Here is a 19,563-nt window from a genome sequence, read left to right as displayed (position 1 = left end):
ACTTTTCGATATTACGCCGATGGATTGTAAATTGTATCGTTCGGTGTGGACAGAAGCGTCCGTGTTTTGTGTGCTGATAGGCGAGTCATCAGTTTAATCTTGAACAGCAAATAGAGCAGAGACACGGTGTACAAACGCGTAATGAATGGAAATTTCCATGGCACGTCAGGCCGTTCCAATTTTTTGGCTGATCACAAGCAACGTTTGATCGATTCTTCCAAACTCCCAAAAGATGAAGGACGTGCTAATAGCATGTGTTGGCAAGCCATCAGCCGGTAGGTCAGCATCAAATATTAGATATCGTTTCTCTAATCAACGTCTTCATTACTAGGAAAATCAAGCTTTCTGAATGCTCTAACTGATGCAACTAGCAAAGTTGGCAATTTCCCCTTCACGACGATCACTCCAAATACCGGTGTTGTAAGCATCGTTTTAAAGCTAGCAGTTGAATGTTACTTGTTCATGTTGTTTAGACGCTTTGAGCTGGCATTTACGTTGTCATTACTTTTTGTGTTTTGTCAAGGACGCATCACAACACAGCAAGAGCTGAACTGACCCAAATGTGAATTTTATGTAGGCTTATTGTCCTTTTGAGTGCCCTTGTAAGAGATTCGGGAAGCAGGCACAGTGTAGGCCTAGATATGGTGAGGCAAAAAAGCTTCAGACGTTGGACAGATGCTGACTATTTTTTCCAAATAGGAAAATGCGTGGACGGTAAACGGTTCGTGCCGGTTAGGATTCTAGATGTCGCAGGACTGTACGTTTGTTCCGTGGTCTTGAGTTTGTTTGAAACTTGAAAACTGAATCACATATAGTGTGCCTGGAGCGTCAGAAGGCGCTGGACTTGGAAACCAATTCCTGGACGACTTACGGACTGCGGATGGGTTTATCCACGTTGTGGATGTCAGTGGCACTACTGATCAGGATGGAAAGGAAACACTGAACTATGATCCAATTAATGATATTGATTGGCTGATATCTGAGATTCGCATGTATGTGACTCTATAGGACTTGATGAATGGGAGTTTGTTTGTGGGCATTTCTGTGACATGACGCTGAAATTCTGGTTTCTCCTTGGGAAATAGGTGGATTTTAAATAATTTGTTGAAGAAATGGAACAATACAGTTAGGAGGCATGTTGCTACCAGTAAGCCGTCTGACATAAAGTCATAGCTCCAGCAGGCTCAGTGGCCAATTTTTTTGGTTGATCTTAGAACAAGCAGTAGCTGAAACCTTGCAATTACAACTAAGTGGATATGGGTGTAATCTAGCTCTAACACAGAAAGTGCTAGACAAGTCAGGAATAAAAGATCCATTAGAAGCGTGGGATGACGGCAAGGTGAAAGACTTTGTCGATACCTTTCTGGATGTGAGATTTCCTACTGTTGTGGTGAGAAACGCCTATCTGGTATCGCAATTTCAGCGTTTCTTTTCTCACACCCTCGGTTTTCACACCAACAGGCCCTAAATAAGATTGACTTGCCTGATTCCGACAAGAACATTGATCGGATATGTCGTCGTTATGATCAGGTAATTTGAAACTGCTGAGTGCAAAAAAAAAAAAGTTATTGGAGGAATTCAAATGAAATTCAATTCGATTCTTTTTCGTGCTCCTGTATGATGCTTTTTACTAACCAATTTCAACATCCTACTTCACTCCCTAGTCCAAGATCGTCTTGACGAGTGCACTGGCTGAGAACTTTCTTAGAAGGCTGCATAAGCAACGCTTCATAAATTACGTGGAGGGTGCCGATCACTTTGAATTGAGTGAAGATCAGCCGGTAAGACTCTGTGAAATCTGTTTCGTGTTATGTGAAGACGAGAAGCTATTGTCCCTTATGGCATCTGCAAGGCGTGTGCCATTTTTCCTTTTTAACTCGTGCTTACAAATAGCCAGATACTCCTGACGAACTGAAACTCAAACCATTGGATGAAAAGACTCGATCGTATGTGTTATTTGAGTTTTACTTGACTCATCAATAAGACCCTCACATATTACATATTCTCTCACTCAAACGTAGTCGACTTGAGAAAGTCCAGGATTTAGTCTTGTTTCGCTATGGAAATACCGGCGTCACAGATACGCTTAAACGTGCTGTAGAGCTGCTGGGTGTCATACCCGCTTTCCCAGTCAAGAACATAAACAATTTCTCTGGAGAAATTGGTCGTGACAAGGGCATTTTCAGGGACTGCATATTGATCAGACCTGGTACAACTGTTAGGGAGTTTGCGAAGCTTGTGTCTGATCAACTGTATCTGTATTACTGGTACGCTGAGACGGTCGGCAATGTCAGGGTGAGTACCGTATCTTTGTGATGGTTCGTGATGACGGCACAGGTGGTTGACGAGTAAGGAGATCTCATGACATGCTGAAGCTTCTATCGTATATTATAGATGGGAGAAGATGATATCGTGACATTGGAGAACAATATCATATCGTTTAAAACTACACAGGCGTTACAACCGTCTGTTGCATCTGGTGGTGGTGGTAAGACGCTTGGATCTAAATCGTAGATGGAACTGAATAATTTAAGCTACTAAATCGCATTTTGCATCCATACGTAAACAATAAATGCTTTTTTGGCGTGGATTTGGGTTTTATTTCATGGTTTGGTGCACGACGACAAAATCGCATCGAGGTATGAAATACAACGTGTGGAATCGCGAATCGCGTTGATGCGGTTCCAAATTGATGTTGTTTTGTGCCGCCGATCGCACTTTTCTGCCAGCACAAATCGAAAAAAACCCACATATCTAAACCCACCAACCAAGCGTCAGGAAGAAAAATCTGAGGCGGGCGAGCCTTGCAGAGAAGAGTTTGAAGTGTCGGATCTATCATCAATAGATACTTCTTGGCATTCCACGTCATCATCACTCACTCGCGACATGAGCTTTCGATCTCTGCGGAACTTTCGCAGATTGGGCTATGGAGCTGTTGCCATCGGATCCTTCTTTGTAGCTGATAACACGTTGAATTACTCGACGTTTACAAGAGATCTGCGCACTCTTGTAGCTGGTATGAAGGTTTGCGGGCTTGAATCTGCTTGATCAGAGTGTTGACACGTCAACGATCAACATTTTTGCTAACCCCATCTTAATATGATTCTCCATAGGCGCCATCTTGTCGGTCGATTATAAACTGAACTTTCAGCCTGGTGAAGGTCGTGTGGAAGGAGTGCACCAAAGAGCGAGTAAACTGATCTTGGACACCTGTTTGCAGAATGGAGGATTGTGAGTGTGTTTCTAAAGCTTGATTGCTTACATCCGATCTATGAGCTGATTCCGTGTCCAAGATGGAAGATTCAACCTGATCTCTCTCTAATTTCCCGCTTTTCTGCAGATTTATCAAATTCGGACAACAAATCGCTTCGCTCAACCACGTTCTCCCACCGCAATACGTACAGACCTTCAAAGTCTTGTATGATGAAGCTCCACATGTCGATTATGCAGCCGTGGAGAAGATTTTCAAGGAGGAATTCAACAAGACACCACTTGAAATGTTTGCCACGTTTGATGAAGTGCCCATAGCTTCTGCCTCCATAGCGCAGGTTCATAGAGCAACGTAAGGCCAAAAAACCGTGACGCGTACAATCTTCAATTGTCGCAGTATGCTCTGACATTTCTGTTCACACCTAGGCTACAAGATGGAACACAACTAGCTGTAAAAGTACAGAAGCCCTACATTAAAGTCCAAATGTACTGGGACCTGCAAACATACAAACTCCTGGTTTTCCTATTCGAGAAGCTATTCGATATACCGCTGTACTGGAGCGCAGACTATATAATTCAGCAAGTGAAAAAGGAAGCAGATTTCATCAATGAGGCAGCAAATGCCGAGAAATGTAAAGCACAAATCCTACAAGAACCGAGATTGAGAGAACGAGTACATGTTCCTAAAGCATACCATGATTTAACGTCAACAAGAGTGTTGACTGCTGAATGGATTGAGGGTGTTAAGTTTGGTGACGTGGCAAGGTTGAAATCTGAAGGATATGACGTGGAAGAGACCATGACTACATGTGTCGAGGTCTTTGCTGATCAGATATTCAAGAGTGGATTTGTACATTGTGATCCACACGTCGGCAATATGCTGGTCAGGCGGCATCCGCAAACCAAGAAACAGCAGTTGGTTCTCTTGGATGTGAGTACTAAATGCACTTGTTGCTTTATTTGGAGGCAAAAACGAACAGGATTCTGAATACTTCCTAATTACTTTCTAGCATGGATTGTATGTACAAGCAGAGGACGTGTTTCGACATAATTACTGTTTGTTTTGGAAGTCTCTATTGTAAGTGTTGTGTCTGGATCAACTACTTGGAACGCAAAGAAACTCACATTCAATTTTTTAGCACTGGAGACATTCCGAGCATGGAGAGAATAGCGCAGAGTTGGGGTATAAGAGATGTACAGATGTTGGCTAGCTCGACACTGCAAAGACCATGGTATTGGTTACAAAAGCTTTTTACGAATAGTGATGTATACTAACCGCCTGGTTGTTAATAGGTCACCAGGCAAAACAATACACAGTGGAGATCAACGGCCGAGTGCGAAAGAACTTTTCGACATGCAAGTGCAGGCGAAGGAACGAGTGAAACATTTCATGAAAGATACAGAGGTAACCGCGAATTTGCACCTTGCATTTATTATTGAGGGGATTTTTTCTTGCCTCACACTATCTCCCTTCCATTTCAATAACTTAGCTGCTCCCAAAAGAACTAATCTTTATCGGCCGAAACCTGAATCTAGTCAGGTCCAACAACAAGAACTTTGGATCACCTGTGAATAGAGTCAACATCATGGCCGATTGGGCTGTTAGAGGACTCGGAGACTCATGGTCATTGTGGGATCGCAATATGAAGTTATCGAATGACAATTCGAAAGCACTAGTAGCATCTCGTCAATCAAACACTATTGGATTCTTTGTTGTCTCAAGGATGAATTATTATCTGTTCAAGTCGAGCTTGTTTGTAAGTGCTTGTTGCGTGTGTTTTGGTTGCCCGCCATAGAGTCTCTTACTTGGCCGTTTTTTTTGGTGATTCTTCCAGGTTGCATCGACAGTCTTTTACTTTCAGCGCTGGCTACAATTCATCCGTGGTCAGATATGGGGGAATCCTGGTGCAGGGTTTGAGGACTTGCTAGATCAAGAGATGAGAGTTGCGTTGGAAGCACAGTTTGGAATCAAGATTGATCCCAGTGCATTTGACGCCTAGAACGTAGAAGATGAGAATTAGTGGTAACGTCATTATTTGCCAAGACATTTGCCAGTACTGTTGTACTGTTTCTCGCATTCACTCAAAAATAGAGGTGTTTTTTAATTTATTCACGACGACCATGGAGGATTTGATGATATGTCAGTGATATTTGGTTCGATCAGTTGAGGGGAAACGTTTCCTTATTATTGAACGAGCATTCAGTGGAAGCGTTTGGATCCATTCCTTTGGAATCACTCGTACACTGTTGTTTTTTTGAGAGTACCAACATTTGGGCAAGTATATATTGGATTTTCACTGGTCGTAAAATAGGAATCTGACAGAAGATACTGTGTGATTAGCGTCAGCGGACATATGCTCTCGATTCATTCCAAAAGAAGGCGAAAACCGATGGCGACTACATTTGCAGGTTTTTTTTAGGACAGGTAGCAACATTCTGGTAATATCATGAAGAAGTGTCGAAATCCTGCCTGATTTCGTGCCCAGGTGGAAGTGTTCACGTTCCAAGTGTCTGAAGTTAACACACCAGAAACAGCTAACAACGACACTACTTCATATTCTGTGTGTATGACATGAGGTTGTTTATTTATATGTAGCTCTTCTTGCTCTTCCTTTTAAACAAATAAAAATATATGCAAACTGAACAAGATCTTTCAATCCGAAATTTCAATCGAAACAGTACTGGCATCATCCGACCCAATCTCAACTTCAATACCATCATCCTCTTCTTCCTCTTCCTCATCTTCTCCTTGCTCAACTTGATGATCATAAACAGCATGCTCATCGAAATCCAACCCAATAAACTTCTTGTTCAACTCTGCGACTCCCATACCCCCACTACCAAGCCATTCCTTTGGATTCGACTTCTGTAGAGAGTGAAAATGCAGCCACGCCTTTTCTAAGCGACTGATTTCAGTGTCTCGAGAGAATGAGAGGACACGTAAGGGTGGTAGGCATCCTTCAAAGCATCCGTGACGATATACGAATGACATGAATGATGTCCAGTTCACGTCGTATCCTAGCAAGTGCGGGTTTCCGATTACGACGAGGAGAGCCATGGCTCGTGTGATTGCTACATTTAGTCGTTTACGGAAGTGGACTAGGCCAATATCGCGATCCACATCACCAGATAGGAATCGGTGCTGTGAACGGACTGTTGAGATGAGAATCACTTTGAATTCTTTCCCTTGATAATCTTCAACAGTACCTGTGATGTTTATAGAGACCATAGTTCAGAGATAAGGTTTTGAGTGCGAGCAAAAACTTAGCAGCAAAGTGTCATGTTGCTTACCAACGTTCACGTCTCTCAACTTCTCTTGACGCAGAGCTTGACGAATACGTCGAACTTGCTCACGGAAGGGAGAAATGACACCTATATCTGTTGGTCCTACATGTACTTCTGGTGATAATCCGTCTTCCCCAAACACTAGTCTTTTTACAGTTTTGACCAGCTGGCCTAACTCAGCTTCGTTATACCAATTCCATCCCTCTAAGAAATCAAAGAATAATGGAAATATCAGTTTGGCGATAATTGGAGGAACAGGAGACACACAATGAAAAGCAAACATGGGGCACCGAGATTTTGAGTGGGTCTCATACCTATATCTCCAGTGTCGTTATCTTCGATTCCATAGAACACGATTGGCACCTGCTTGTTGGGCAGGATTGGATGATCAAGAAACATCTCAATGACTTTTTTGTTGCCACAAGGCTCCAGAGTATCTCCGTAAAATAAATATGACGGCACCATAAGTTGAGTAGGATGCGAGCGATAGTTCCGAATCAAGTTGGCAAATGGCGGTACGACATCCTGCAAGCTCATGTCTGGACTATTACTGAGGTCTATCCTACTGCTATCTGATAAGGGTGATGCTGATACGTGACGTTGTTGTCGAGCATTAGGATGTCGTTTATAAAAGTCCAAATTCATCAAGCGTTCCAACCATGATATACCAAGTTTCGGCTTGGCTTCGTCACTTTTCAGCAATGGTCCCAACTGGCAATGGTCGCCGCAGAGAACTATTTTAGCAGGTCGAGCTGGTTCAAGCTTGAATGTGGGCGAAGCTCCAGTGGGCAATATAGGTGGATAGTATGGCGACACTACAGATAGAGATATCAATGTTTCGGGTTCTGTAGCCTAGGCGCCAAAGAGGAAAGTCAGGTCGGTGTCTCTTCAACGGACCGACAGCAAAGTCAGCAATGAATACGAACCTGAGCAGCCTCATCAATAAAGAGATGACTGAAGTGAGTGTTGAGTTTCAGCAACTCCAAGGGATGCAAATGAGGAAAGCTTTGATTTCCATAATAATTGTACAAGTAGGAGACCTGTACGAGGTGAAAATGAGCACAGTGCAATAATATCGTCAACAGCAACAAACAGACATGTTAGCAGGCAAGACCGATACCTCCGAGAGCCGAAAATTCGTGATACCTGCATTGACCAATAAGCCGGCCTCATGGCAAGTACAGACAATGACTCTATGCTGAATCAACTTTGCAAAAGGTGGCAAAGAGAAGAATCCATTCTCAGAGTGGCAGTACATCCTGAGTGTATCTGGCACTTCAGCTTCACCCCTGTGAGGTGAATTGAGGCGAAACATTTGAGCAAGCGTCAAATACTTGGCGAGACGACTACATAAAAATGAAGAAAAAGTAAGCGACAACTATCGTAGAAGAGGGCCTTGAGGCTTTCACGTCTCCAAAGCATGCATACGTAGCAATAGTGTCTGCTGCACTTCCTGAGGGGGCACAGGCTAGTATACGAGTGCTTGGATTGCCATTTACAATTTGGATGATTGCTTCCGTGATTGTAGCAGTCTTTCCAGTTCCGGGTGGACCTAGAGTTGACGAGAGGAGAGTCAACGTTACAGTCGGCACCAAGCTACATCTCACAAAACAAATTACCCCATATCACATAAGGCACTGATCCATAATTGCCTTCCACAACCGCCTGTATAGCTTTTTGCTGTTCGAAGTTCAGTTGAGGATTATACAGCGGCAAGCGAAGAGGCGATCCGAGACGTCCTTCCTTTCTGATTCCATCAGATGGTTCAGGCATCAACCATTTTCGGAATTGATCAGCAATGTTGGAATGTATTTGAGATTGATTATCAATCATCAACAGAGATCGGCCTGCCCAGCGTAACATTTCAGAGGCTGGCCTGAATTGGATGTTGTACGTCTCTGATTCTGTTTCAAACCATGGTATATTTGGAATCGGTTTAAATATAATGGCACTCTTTGCTCTAAGGGCTGCTTGGATGAAGAACTAGAGCGAAGAGGCAACAACCAGATATATGGTTAGTACAAGGCTACCTGAGGTGTTTTATGTCACGGAGGACGAGAACGACAACAAGCACATATTAAATCAATTCCGATATCGTTTTTTTCAAAACCAAAACATTCTGATTACTTACACAATATTGCATTTGATCAAAGTTTGAGTATTTTCGGACCACCACAAGATCTCCTGGCATCAAATGTGGCGCTGACTGTGTAAGCCCCGGCACAGATACTTCGTAATACTCGGGAGAGACTTTATTGGGGCCAACGTTTATTTTTGTTTCGTAAATGGCGTATAGATCCATTTCCTTTGTTCGTTCATTTATTTCAGTCCAGAGTAGATCCCAATAGGATTTGGTATAGTTGGGTATCGACAAGGGCATATTATTTATAGCAGACTGGTCAGGAGTATGGAAACTTTCAGCTCGCGGAGGAAGCAGAGCCGGTGTCCATGTACTCTGATATAATAAAAAGTTCGGCGATGCTAGTGGCGTACCCCAAACGTCGTATGCTGGCAGCTTATTGAGTGCTTTCATGTGTTTCGGGACAAAGGAAGGAGCATAAGGATCGCACTCAAATCTTTCACCTCGTAGCACTACAAGCAATGGTTTGGCGAATATAATCGGTTTTGTAGGCATGGCATCATTACGACGAGTACATACGACTAGCAGCCATCCAGAATGAGTTCCAATAGTTGTCGGGATGGAGCACGATACCGATATATCTATTGAGGATTTGCCTTGAAGTAGTGTTTTGGCATGAAGGCCAGGTGGTGGATGAGGTGTCTTTGACAAGGAGAATATGTTGGTTGAAGGGATGATGGCAATAGCGTTGATGTTGACTTCTGATTTATAATTGTTCTTTAGAGTGATTGTTTTGGGCTTTGTTGGGCTGCTGTTGGTTGAGCTGTCAGTTTCAAAGACACCAAAGTGCAACTGCCCGTCCTTCAGTTCTATTCCAGATTGAGTTTCAACAGAATACTTTGAAGACTTTGACAGAATCTATAATGAGAAAGTGTCAGTTTGACGATCGTCAAACTGACAAGTTGACGGATCAAATAGTAGCAGTCAGTACTAGGTACCTGTTGAATAGAAGAACACAAAAGGTCTCGACCAAGCTTGTCATGAGGCTCATTCAGTTTTTGAATCAGGTCTGATAGAGCATCTTGTTCTGCATCGTCACCGTTCTTGTTCGAACTTGAAGCTTGCATCATTCAAGTTGACAAGAGGAGAGAGATGGGCTAGTTTATGACGCGTTCTAAAACCTCCAAGCACGAAGAAACTGCTTGAATAGCTTCTACCCAACCTTCACATTCGCAGTCTATAGAGGAGGGTGTGTTGTAATATGTCCACACCCCAACACTATTCCAACATTTTGTTTTTATCAAATCAAGATACCAACTCGGAGCGGTCAATAGGAGAGCAAAATGGAGAGTCCAACTACGGTCGCCATGAACGATGTCCTGCTGCAGCAACAGCCTCCGGCCCATCATGATATGGTATGTGAGTGCAACTCGCCGAGTTTGGAGAAGTTGCTCTGCTTGTTTGTTTCTTGGCCATCTTTCATTGACGAACTGATAGCCTGCTGCGGCATTCCTCTTCGCAAAACGCTGCCTGAACCCTAGTTAGCCCCGTACTAACACTCGCTTACTCCTTCAGGCATCGGAACGAAGGAATTCGAACTCGGGAGTCGTCAGATTTCGCCCCTCACATAGAAAAGCGGCGTCGAGTCTTGGCTCTCTTGCCCATCTTATCGCGGAAGCACATATATCAAATGTACTCCCACCAACTCCTCATCATTCACCTCACCACAGCCCTGAACCAACTCCAATTCCTGCTAGTCACGCACAGCTCTCAGAGATCTTTGCTCAGCAGGAGGCCTTCAGACAACATGCTGAAGCTAATCACATCATAAATGGTCATGCCCCGACTACTAGTAGCAGTAATAATACTTCGCCGCTCAAATTCCCAAACAATCATAAACGATTCTTGTCGCAGTCAATGACTGTCTCGCAAGCTGGCCTGACAATATCCACATCGCAACAGCAACATCCGCTATATAATAATATCAGTACTGGTAGTAATAACAGCACCTCCGACCCTTACTCGGATGTCCTAAGTAATCCCTATTCGGACGAATTCCCAACGAATACCGTAAACAATCTCCTCATACCACCGAGTGAATTGCACGACTGGCTCGTCAATTTACCAACTCCTGTAGACTTGACAAATCCCTTAGGTGACCATGCTTTTGATCCTCACGAGCATCATCATCTACACTTGAACGATATGCACATGTCTGAATCACAACACCAGCACCATCAGCACAACCATAATCATAGTCACAACCATAATGATAACGAGTGGTCTATGCCCTCTATACCGACTTCAACTTTGCCGCCATCTGATACAGGTATCCCAACGATGATCTCATCGCCAGAGCATGATGCTCAAATGGACGCTTCATATGACATGAACATGTTTAGTATCTTCCCAACTGCCATGCCGCTAATAAAGACAGAGCCTTCACCAGACCCAAGTGCTCAACAGGTGCATGGAATTCTGCTTCAGCCAACCATTCCGGGAGACTTTAGATCTGATTCTGGTGAGTCTGGGAATGCCCTATATGAGCCATTGATAAAGTGGGACCGAAATTGTTGTCGAAAGAGCAGCTGTGGTTGAAGACGGCGCAGCAAATATGCCAATGAAGAATATGTAACTAACACAACTATCTTTTTAGGTATATTCATGTCAAGACCAACCAATCTAAATCGTCAGGATTCCAGTCACCATCGATCAGCTAGTTTTGGATCAGACATATCATCAGCAATGAAAATGAAACATACACGAACCGCATCTGTAGGTTCGGCTGCCATGGCGATACGACCTGCTATGCCACCACCACCCGCTCAGCAATATATACAACCACAAGCATCATCCACAACCATGCGTAATCTACATCCATCAGCCTCTCGTGACTCTTTAAGATCCATTAAATCTTCAGCTAGCTCTATGGATTTAGACCCAGAAGAGGACGAGGAGGAAGAAGACGAGGATGATGAAGAAGGAGGTACAGGTGTGAATGGGAGAGCTGAAGATGGCACAAAAGTACGCCCCTGTCTTTGGGATGATTGTCCTCAAGTATATCATACCATTCAAGAACTATCATCACATGTATTTGATGATCATATTGGAAGCGGGAAGGCTAGCTACATATGTATGTGGAAGGACTGTAACAGAAGTCAGAAGCCCTTTTCGAAAAGACACAAGGTGCAAAATCATGTCAGGATCCATACTGGACATAAGCCCTTCGTCTGCCATTGTGGAAGAATGTTTTCTCGTCAAGATGGTCTCAATACTCATGTCAAGGCATGTATTCTCATTGGTGTAGATGAACCTTTTGGCTCGTTGTATTAACCTTTGCTCTCGCCACGCTAGACTCATTCGGCTGTAAAGCCATTCGTATGCTCATATATTAACTGTGGCAAAGCGTATTACCACATTCGGTAAGTCATGGATTGTGTGGACTAAAACCATAAGGAGCCTGTTACTAAACGTTATGTTAAATCTGTATTAGATCTCTGCGAAAACATGAAAAGAATCATGGTGGTGCTTTTGCTGATCAAATCGTCTGAACCATTCTAAACCTCATTCGTCGTTGGGCCGTCCTTCTAGTTAAAACCCTGTAATGTACAACAAATTAAGGTACTCTGACTCATTTGTGATAAACTTCGTCAATGGAATCAATATAAAACTAAAGACTTGGCACAAAGTGTTTACGTGACCGTGTGAGATTTTTCTTTTTGAAGGAGAAGAGACGTTACAATATGCAATTTACATATAAAGACAGAGAACACACCCCTCAACCCATCCTGTACCTCTTTGCGCAGGTTCCAAATATATCGGCTGGATCAGCATCTTCCACTTCATCTGCAGTATCTTACTGTGACTGATCGGCTTCTTCTTCGTCATCTTCATCGTCCGTACCAGCACCCTCATCTCTTGCATAACATCATCACGACTAGAATCATACCACACATCTGTATTCCACGATTTACTTTATATGCAACTGTTAAATAAAACAAATATAAATGGATTTTCACAGAACTGCAGTTCCACTGCAGGAAACCGCATTCTCGTTTGGTATGAGGGTGTGGTTCGGTGATCAAAGATTGTGAGGCAATGTTCAAATAAAGAGTGCACTACAACAAGCGCCTCACGTTGATCCTGCTATCCACGGAGATACCCCAAGCTTTTGAGAAAGCGTTCAATGAATGCGAGAAAAGCGCCTTTGCGCTCTCCCTCTCATAGTACTCTACGGAAATCCGCCGTCACCAACACTCACAAATTATGGTGAAGAAACGGAAGGGCAGAACGGTTAGGCAGCAAATCTCTTCGACAAGAACGTCTTTGCAGTCAGTATGGAAATCCAAACTGGACAGTTTGGTCGAGAAAGTACCTCCAGACAACCAAATAATGAGCAAGGTGATCAAAATTCTTGGAGGAAGCTTAACAAGCGATGAGGTGTCCAGTGTGCTAAAAGAAGTTGGTAAGTTTAGCTTTCATGAGCCTAGCTATGGGATCGCTGCCTTACCATGAGCGTACGCTTACCGAAAATGGGTTGGATTGATAATTTTTTTAGCACATGTCGTTAAATCAAAAAGGACAACTGATTTGGATGACAGGCTGATCCTCTCGACACTGGCCGAGATCATACCGCGAACGATGCTTTTGGACTTAGATGTTGGTGTACGCCCAGCTTTAGGAAACCTGTTTTACCAGATCTTGAATCTTGGTCGAGTAGAGAGCTTGGATTTTGGATGTGTAATCTCTTGGGATGCCGCACTTCTGGACGTCATGAATGATCTGGAGGCCGACGCATCAATTGCATCGTCGTTTCTATCAGCATGTAGAGCCTTGGAACTGTCTGTCGATCAACATCCAGATCGAACACAGTTTTGCGAAAACCTCAGAAACTGGGTATCATATTTGATGCCAGCTCTCCGAAGAATTATAGATATGTCATCAACTTCAGAGAACTCGTTAAACGCTAGTGATGAACTAGACGAGATGTCTCGATCATCGTCGCTTTCACTAGGAATTTCTGAGGGTTTCGCAGCATTGGCCTCGTTAGCAAAGCTGGGAGATGCATGGCATAAATCATTTTCGTCTGCTCAAGGCCAGGTTGTAGTCTCGGCCATACTCGATTGTATCGTAGATGTATTCAGACAACAGATTATCCAGGACAATGGCCAGTTTGTCGCTGCCACAGCACTGGTTCTGTATATGGACTCGTTTGTACCTGTAAATACCTGGATCGGGGTCTTTGGTCATGGAAGCCAAGGCCTGCCTATAGAAAATGCCACGAACGGTGTCAATCATCGATGGTTGACTGAAATGAGCGCTTGCAGACAATCGTGGAATGAGCATGCTCAACTGTCCTTGTATCAGGCCTTGATCTCCTCCGCAAGACCAGCTACGTTGCAATCCATTATTCCAGGGTATGCTCAAAAACAGTCTTTCCGCCGATCGTCGTTAGTCTTACAAATCTCAACTTTTAGATCCGACGATAGCTTGTACGAAGCCCTATTTAGTCGAATGTTTGCCGTCTGTAGCTCTCCGCAGAACGCTACCATTCGAACATACGCCCTTTTTGCTATTGGAGTTTGGTTGGACGCGTCCAAAAGAATGGATTCCTACAATGGTGTCAGAAAATGCTTGACGCCTGCTGTATATCGCAAATTGTTTGACTATACGTTGAGCCTGTGGGATGCCACATCCGATGCAGCTGTGGCAAAGGTGGGACTGGTAACGAGGCCCTCATATCGGAAGGTTTCTCATCTTTCTCCTTGTGCTAGTTGACTGCCGTTTTGGATGGACTACTAGACGCTGCCGTTCGTTTGATGTCTGATGATGATCTAGCTGGACAGATCATTTTAGATGTGTTAAAGATAGACTGGGAAGTCAAAGCCAAATATGAAATTTTGGGGCTGATTCAAGCCAAGTTTGGAATTGGGCAATTATTGAAGATACAGCCTGATTTGTTTGATATATGTTTTGAAAACATGAAGTACGTCTCCGATCAAACTTGATCGTGCAGTCTCTAGGTTTCTAAAAACCATTATGTTTGTTAGGAATCGCAAAATTGCCATGAATATACGAGCTTTTGTTGTTCGATGCTTGCGCCATCATATGAATAGCTTGACCGTTGCAGAACGTCAACCATCAGCCATGAAGTTCTGGCTTCAGCCCTTGTCGAAGGCGTTGGTGTCTGACAACCACAACGTTCGCAAAGTGCTGAGTGAAGCAGTCTTACCAGATATCATTCGAAATGCTCCAGAAGCCGCAGAATGTCTTCTCGCTGGTACGTAATTCAATAATTGACAAGTTGCACAAAACGACTATGCTCACACCTTTCCTAAATTAGAACTAGAAGCATTGGGGTCACCTCTCAAGGTCTCAGCTCAATTCGCAATATATAAGAGTTTACGTTTCCTCGGCCTAGAGTCTCATACCTCGTCACCATCTGAGATAACTTTGCTTTCAGCCATTGTTCATGCGGATATGAACACTCGTATCGACGCATTGGGTTATATATGTGAAGGTAGCAAGGGATTGGAGGAGATTGACGAGGTGGACTTAAATGCAGTAAAAAAGTTTCTTGTTGCAAATGGAGCCATTCAGTCTGCTGACTTTCGTCAGCGATTCTCTGGCTATTTCAAGAAGATTTTGCACCGAATAAGACGGACAGTCTATGCAGTACGTTATATATCAGTTTCTCCGTCCAGTCGAATTCCTTTTCTCACTTGCCCTGTGTCCGTGTTTGTAGAATTGGCGAGATTTTCTGGACCGTCAGGTAGTCATCAAATCAGCATCATCGCAGCAACAGGTGCTAGAATCGCAGATCATTTGTGATGAACTGCAAAGTAAACTGAACATGAAACGAGACTTCTTGGAGTGGATTTTGTCATTCGCCATATACAACACATATCCCGGAGCAACCTTTCAAAGAAAAGAGTCGGCTTTAGCGCTCTTACAACACTACCAAGAATCTGAAAAGGGATTCAAGACTTCAGTATTGCTGGATTTCAGAATCAAAACAAGTCCGTTTAATGTAAACATGAATACGACCGCGGTTGTGGAAGCCTTGATCACAACCTTGCTTCATGATAAGTACACCCCAACACGAATAGCTGCGTTCGAGCTATTGGCTGGTCTAGAAGGAGAGCTGGCAGGCTACGAATTGGAGCAATTGGTTAAACTGTCCACATCTTTGGTATGCATCAGCGCGAGTGGGCCGTTCTTGAAAGGTTGTCTGACTGAATTGAAATTAGATGTCCAGTAAGCGCTACAGTCAAGCTGAATCGGGAGCTCTTTTGATGCACCTAGTGGCCATCAAGTATGGGCGAGAGATGAAAAGAGAAATCCACGTTGCTACGAGCACGTCAGCAACAGAATACTCTCCATATGGTGCGTGTAAGCTCAGCAGTGTCTTTGAGAATTGGCAATAACATTTTGCTGAGTGTAGACCATGTCATGGTGCAAGTATTGGATTTATTGGAATTGCAAATGACAGACTCTACATCTTGGACTATCTCCTTTGGACTTTTGATTGCCTTGAAACATCTCCTTTCTTCAGTAGACTACATACAACTATCCAATGAGAAGCAACAAAAGCTCTTTGCCAAGCAAAGCTCGAGGATGGTTTCCATTGCGAGAAGGGCCTGCGCTATTGCTGTGCCGAGCATTATGGAAGTTTCTCTTGGTGAAGGCAACGACGAAGTTGATGTTGATATTGATGATGAGGGGTTAGAAGTTGCATATGCATTCCGAGTTGTGAAGGAATCAGCATTAATGTTGCATGCCTTATTGTCAAACGTGCCGTTTCCTGATGACATTGAAAATGTAAGCGTAAACATTCGGACTGTATTGACGGTGTTTCTAACATGTGTTCATTTTTACGTTAGGAATGCTTTCTTGAAGTGAGAGATATTGAAAATGCTGCTGACTTGTTGCGTGAAATGGCCGTGATGGTATGTTGTCAAATTTAGGAGAGTTGAATCTTTGTTACTCCTGACGAACACAACCCGAGTTTAGGCTCGTCATCGTGGTGCGTTTACTGCAGTAACGAATGCATTTGAGACGTTGTGTTTACGTCTATTGGCCAGCAAAAGCCGACATCTTGGATCCTTGCCAAAACGATTTTTGGATGATTTGCTAGTCATGATGAACTCTGACGATGTTGGAATAACGAGAAGGAGTGCTGGAATTCCAGATACAATTGTATGACTAGGTGCATGATTTCAACAGTATATTTTCTGTTTATCTAACATTATCGTGTCTAGGTATCGATTCTCACCAATGAAGCAACCTCGTCGAGAAAGCCACTGCTCAAATACACCATGTTTCGACTTCTCGAGATGATTGGCAATTCGGACTCCGACCTCTCGTCGTTGCAGTCCTCAGCTTTCTATACTTGTCAGGTTCATGCCTTCAACACTTTGAGAGGCATGGTAGAGGATTCCATTTTGGGTTTACGCCTTACAGATAGCATGGAAGATCTGTTTGCAACTTGTATTCAAGGATTTCATTCACTCAAGTAAGTGATGGCTTTCGCATGGAACGTCTATTGAGTTGATTCTCATCATTTGACTTGATTTCTAGTTTCTCTGTACGAAACAGTGCCGGAATGATGTTTTCCAGGCTTCTTAATAAGACGATGGGACCAAAGTCGGACTCCATCACAGCTCATGAGTTCTTTGAAAGATTTCCCAGACTGAAAGAGGTGTTTCTGAACGAGCTGAGTTCCGCAGTCGATGCATTAGAACTGGTATGTTGCGGCAGAAATCGTGATTTCAGACCATTGGCCGAGTACTAACATAATCGTACCATTGTAAAGTCGGGAGAAGTCGTGGCTACACTGTATCCCATTTTAACCGTTTTGACCAAACGTAAGTGAGAGCTCCAAATAAGATTCCTACAGTATCCAGTCTTTCTAACAAACCCAACAATCTCAGTCAAACCGGCAACTTCAGACCTTCCCGAAGCAGAAGGGAGCGAATTCAAAGCTCTGATACATAGATGCGTGACAATAGACAAATACCAAGTCCGAGAAATGGCAGCACGATGTCTGCCAGCTTTTGTAACGCCATCGTCGATTTTAGCTGTCGTCAGAGAATTGTTGACGTCCACAACAGCCAAAGATCAAAATCGTAGCCATGGATGTTTATTACAAGCAGAGGCCCTCCTGAAATCATGGCACAACCTTCCTGCATCTCGAACGGCTGGTACGTTATGATCGCTTATGAGTTCAAGGTCGTTTGCTCACGCTACTTCTTATAGACGCTCTGTCCACTCTGACGAATATCTTGAATGAATCTGCATGGCTCTATGACTCCAATCCATGTCCCATCTCTCAAGCTCAATATCTCTCGATCGTGTTTGAACATATCTTCGCCCAGGATAAATACGATGATAAGCCCAGTGATTTCCAAAGGATCATCGTGCAACATTGCCTAGCATATATAGAAAGCAGCGACAAGTTGAAACGGATTGGAGAGAAACGTTTGTTATCTGTTTCTGTTCAGATTTTGGTGGCACGTATACAATGGGTGGATGTTGATGAGCGCATTACATTGGAGAGACTGGTTGTGCACAAAAATCGCTCTGTAAGAGATACGGCGATCTCTGCACTTTGCAAAGCGAGGTAATGTATTGCTAAATCATGGAAACCAAGGATCTATTCTCAATTTTTTCTTCCTTCCGATAGTCGTCTTGCAAAGAGCAACAATGATATTGCTAGAGTAATAGTAATGCAACTATTGGATGGTAAAGTCCATCCTCATTCTCTCAACATAATGCTGGCTTTCTTGTCACAATGGGAGGGTTTTGCTCTTCCAAGCGATGTAATGAACAGATTCGCTGTGATCCTTTCAAGAGTTACTAGAGACGCAGCACCTCTAAGCATTCAGCTCCTCGGAAGAGTTACTCTCTTTTTGGTAAGCGATTACCCAATTCTGGATTCAGCCGATGCTCTGACCCTGTTTACAATAGCTGGAGCAGGATGATCCCCTGACGTGTGGAGTTCTTGACCTGTTTGTACACACTGCCAGCAATCTCTCGATCCCATCAGAACCAGCACCGTCTCGTAAATCTGTGGCAACCATTGCTGGTAGTATTATACCAGCTCTGGTCCATAGACCTAGATATCAAGTGTCATATATCAAACTATGTCTTGTGCTAGATACACTCCTTGTCGACGACGATATGATAGTACGTGACTTGGCTAGCGCCATTGTAGGAGACTTGACGGGAGAGGCTCCTAAAGTGGCCCCAGTGAGTCGAGAAGAGTTGATGTTGTCAGTATTGGCCTCTGGAACCTGGATCCAGGAGTCGCTATTGCTTATCTTTGAATACGTATCGGATTTAGCGTTAGGAAGTCAACGAGCTGGTGAGTTCCAATGTAATTTTCAACTTCCGTACCACCACATATAAGGAAACTCTCATAGATCTGGTGATCAAAACGGAATTGTCAAACGAGACAATAGTCTTCATCCACGAAAGTGATAATTTGCATCGAGAAGCGTTACAGGATGCTCAACTTGGGTATCAGGCTCTAAAAATTCTTCTAAAGCCTCACTCTCAGCACATACATCGCTTTATCGATCGGTTGGAGCAGAATGTGAAGTATATGGTGGAGATGATGGTCGGTAAACTGGACTTGTCTACTGTGCCTCATAGACCTGAACTCTTTGTTTTGGTTGCTCGTCACTTGATGGCGATAAGAACTTTGTTGGTGATTTGTCGAGATCACAAAGAAAGGGACGTGAGAACACGTGTATTAAAGGTATACGATGAGTTACAAGCGTGCTTGGACGACTTCTTCATCATTAGTGAGTTGAAATCGCTGATTGTTGTCGCGGGTGCTGGGGGAGAAGACAAGAGCGGAATAGATACAATGTTTTCTAACTTATAATCACGTATAATATATTGCCGACATGTATGCCAAACCGTTTGTAATAACAAACATCTAGCTTTACGGTGCGGTGTGTGCTCTTTGCTCCTTGCTCTCT

The 19,563-nt window shown here is 43.5% G+C and overlaps 5 protein-coding genes across 5 annotated transcripts; 4 read left to right on the top strand and 1 right to left on the bottom strand.

Moving 5' to 3' along the window:
- Positions 1-232: 232 nt before the first annotated feature.
- On the top strand, positions 233-2,514 carry SmJEL517_g04448 (uncharacterized protein; the record flags this gene model as incomplete). Its single annotated transcript, XM_031170376.1, has 12 exons — positions 233-275; positions 332-420; positions 578-644; positions 700-757; positions 816-992; positions 1,086-1,147; positions 1,215-1,390; positions 1,462-1,530; positions 1,665-1,781; positions 1,894-1,946; positions 2,022-2,295; positions 2,395-2,514. 12 exons carry the CDS (start codon positions 233-235, stop codon positions 2,512-2,514), a joined length of 1,305 nt encoding a protein of 434 aa, XP_031023615.1.
- Positions 2,515-2,886: 372 nt separating this feature from the next.
- SmJEL517_g04447 (uncharacterized protein) lies at positions 2,887-5,210 on the top strand (the record flags this gene model as incomplete). The annotated part of the gene is made up of 9 exons (XM_031170375.1): positions 2,887-3,016; positions 3,114-3,231; positions 3,341-3,562; positions 3,637-4,141; positions 4,221-4,288; positions 4,350-4,442; positions 4,504-4,615; positions 4,701-4,967; positions 5,046-5,210. The coding sequence occupies 9 exons, from the start codon at positions 2,887-2,889 to the stop codon at positions 5,208-5,210; spliced, it is 1,680 nt and encodes a 559-aa protein (XP_031023620.1).
- A 653-nt stretch (positions 5,211-5,863) lies between these two features.
- On the bottom strand, positions 5,864-9,702 carry SmJEL517_g04446 (uncharacterized protein; the record flags this gene model as incomplete). Its single annotated transcript, XM_031170374.1, has 9 exons — positions 5,864-6,417; positions 6,502-6,699; positions 6,810-7,347; positions 7,422-7,535; positions 7,616-7,841; positions 7,924-8,047; positions 8,115-8,478; positions 8,627-9,493; positions 9,574-9,702. The coding sequence occupies 9 exons, from the start codon at positions 9,700-9,702 to the stop codon at positions 5,864-5,866; spliced, it is 3,114 nt and encodes a 1,037-aa protein (XP_031023621.1).
- A 216-nt stretch (positions 9,703-9,918) lies between these two features.
- Positions 9,919-12,126, top strand: SmJEL517_g04445 (uncharacterized protein; the record flags this gene model as incomplete). The annotated part of the gene is made up of 5 exons (XM_031170373.1): positions 9,919-9,990; positions 10,151-11,096; positions 11,232-11,878; positions 11,930-11,997; positions 12,069-12,126. The coding sequence occupies 5 exons, from the start codon at positions 9,919-9,921 to the stop codon at positions 12,124-12,126; spliced, it is 1,791 nt and encodes a 596-aa protein (XP_031023622.1).
- A 1,090-nt stretch (positions 12,127-13,216) lies between these two features.
- On the top strand, positions 13,217-19,443 carry SmJEL517_g04444 (uncharacterized protein; the record flags this gene model as incomplete). Its single annotated transcript, XM_031170372.1, has 19 exons — positions 13,217-13,992; positions 14,053-14,290; positions 14,350-14,561; positions 14,626-14,855; positions 14,919-15,250; positions 15,321-15,767; positions 15,826-15,961; positions 16,020-16,396; positions 16,459-16,524; positions 16,589-16,774; positions 16,837-17,090; positions 17,156-17,321; positions 17,391-17,442; positions 17,509-17,778; positions 17,834-18,197; positions 18,261-18,489; positions 18,545-18,941; positions 19,000-19,383; positions 19,436-19,443. The coding sequence occupies 19 exons, from the start codon at positions 13,217-13,219 to the stop codon at positions 19,441-19,443; spliced, it is 5,124 nt and encodes a 1,707-aa protein (XP_031023623.1).
- Positions 19,444-19,563: the final 120 nt, after the last annotated feature.

The sequence above is a fragment of the Synchytrium microbalum genome (genome assembly GCF_006535985.1).
Source record: "Synchytrium microbalum strain JEL517 chromosome Unknown SmJEL517_scf0030, whole genome shotgun sequence".
NCBI classification, from domain to species: Eukaryota; Fungi; Chytridiomycota; class Chytridiomycetes; order Synchytriales; family Synchytriaceae; genus Synchytrium; species Synchytrium microbalum.
The sequence above is the reverse complement of the archived record's forward strand: the minus strand, read 5'-3'. Positions and strand labels throughout refer to the sequence as shown.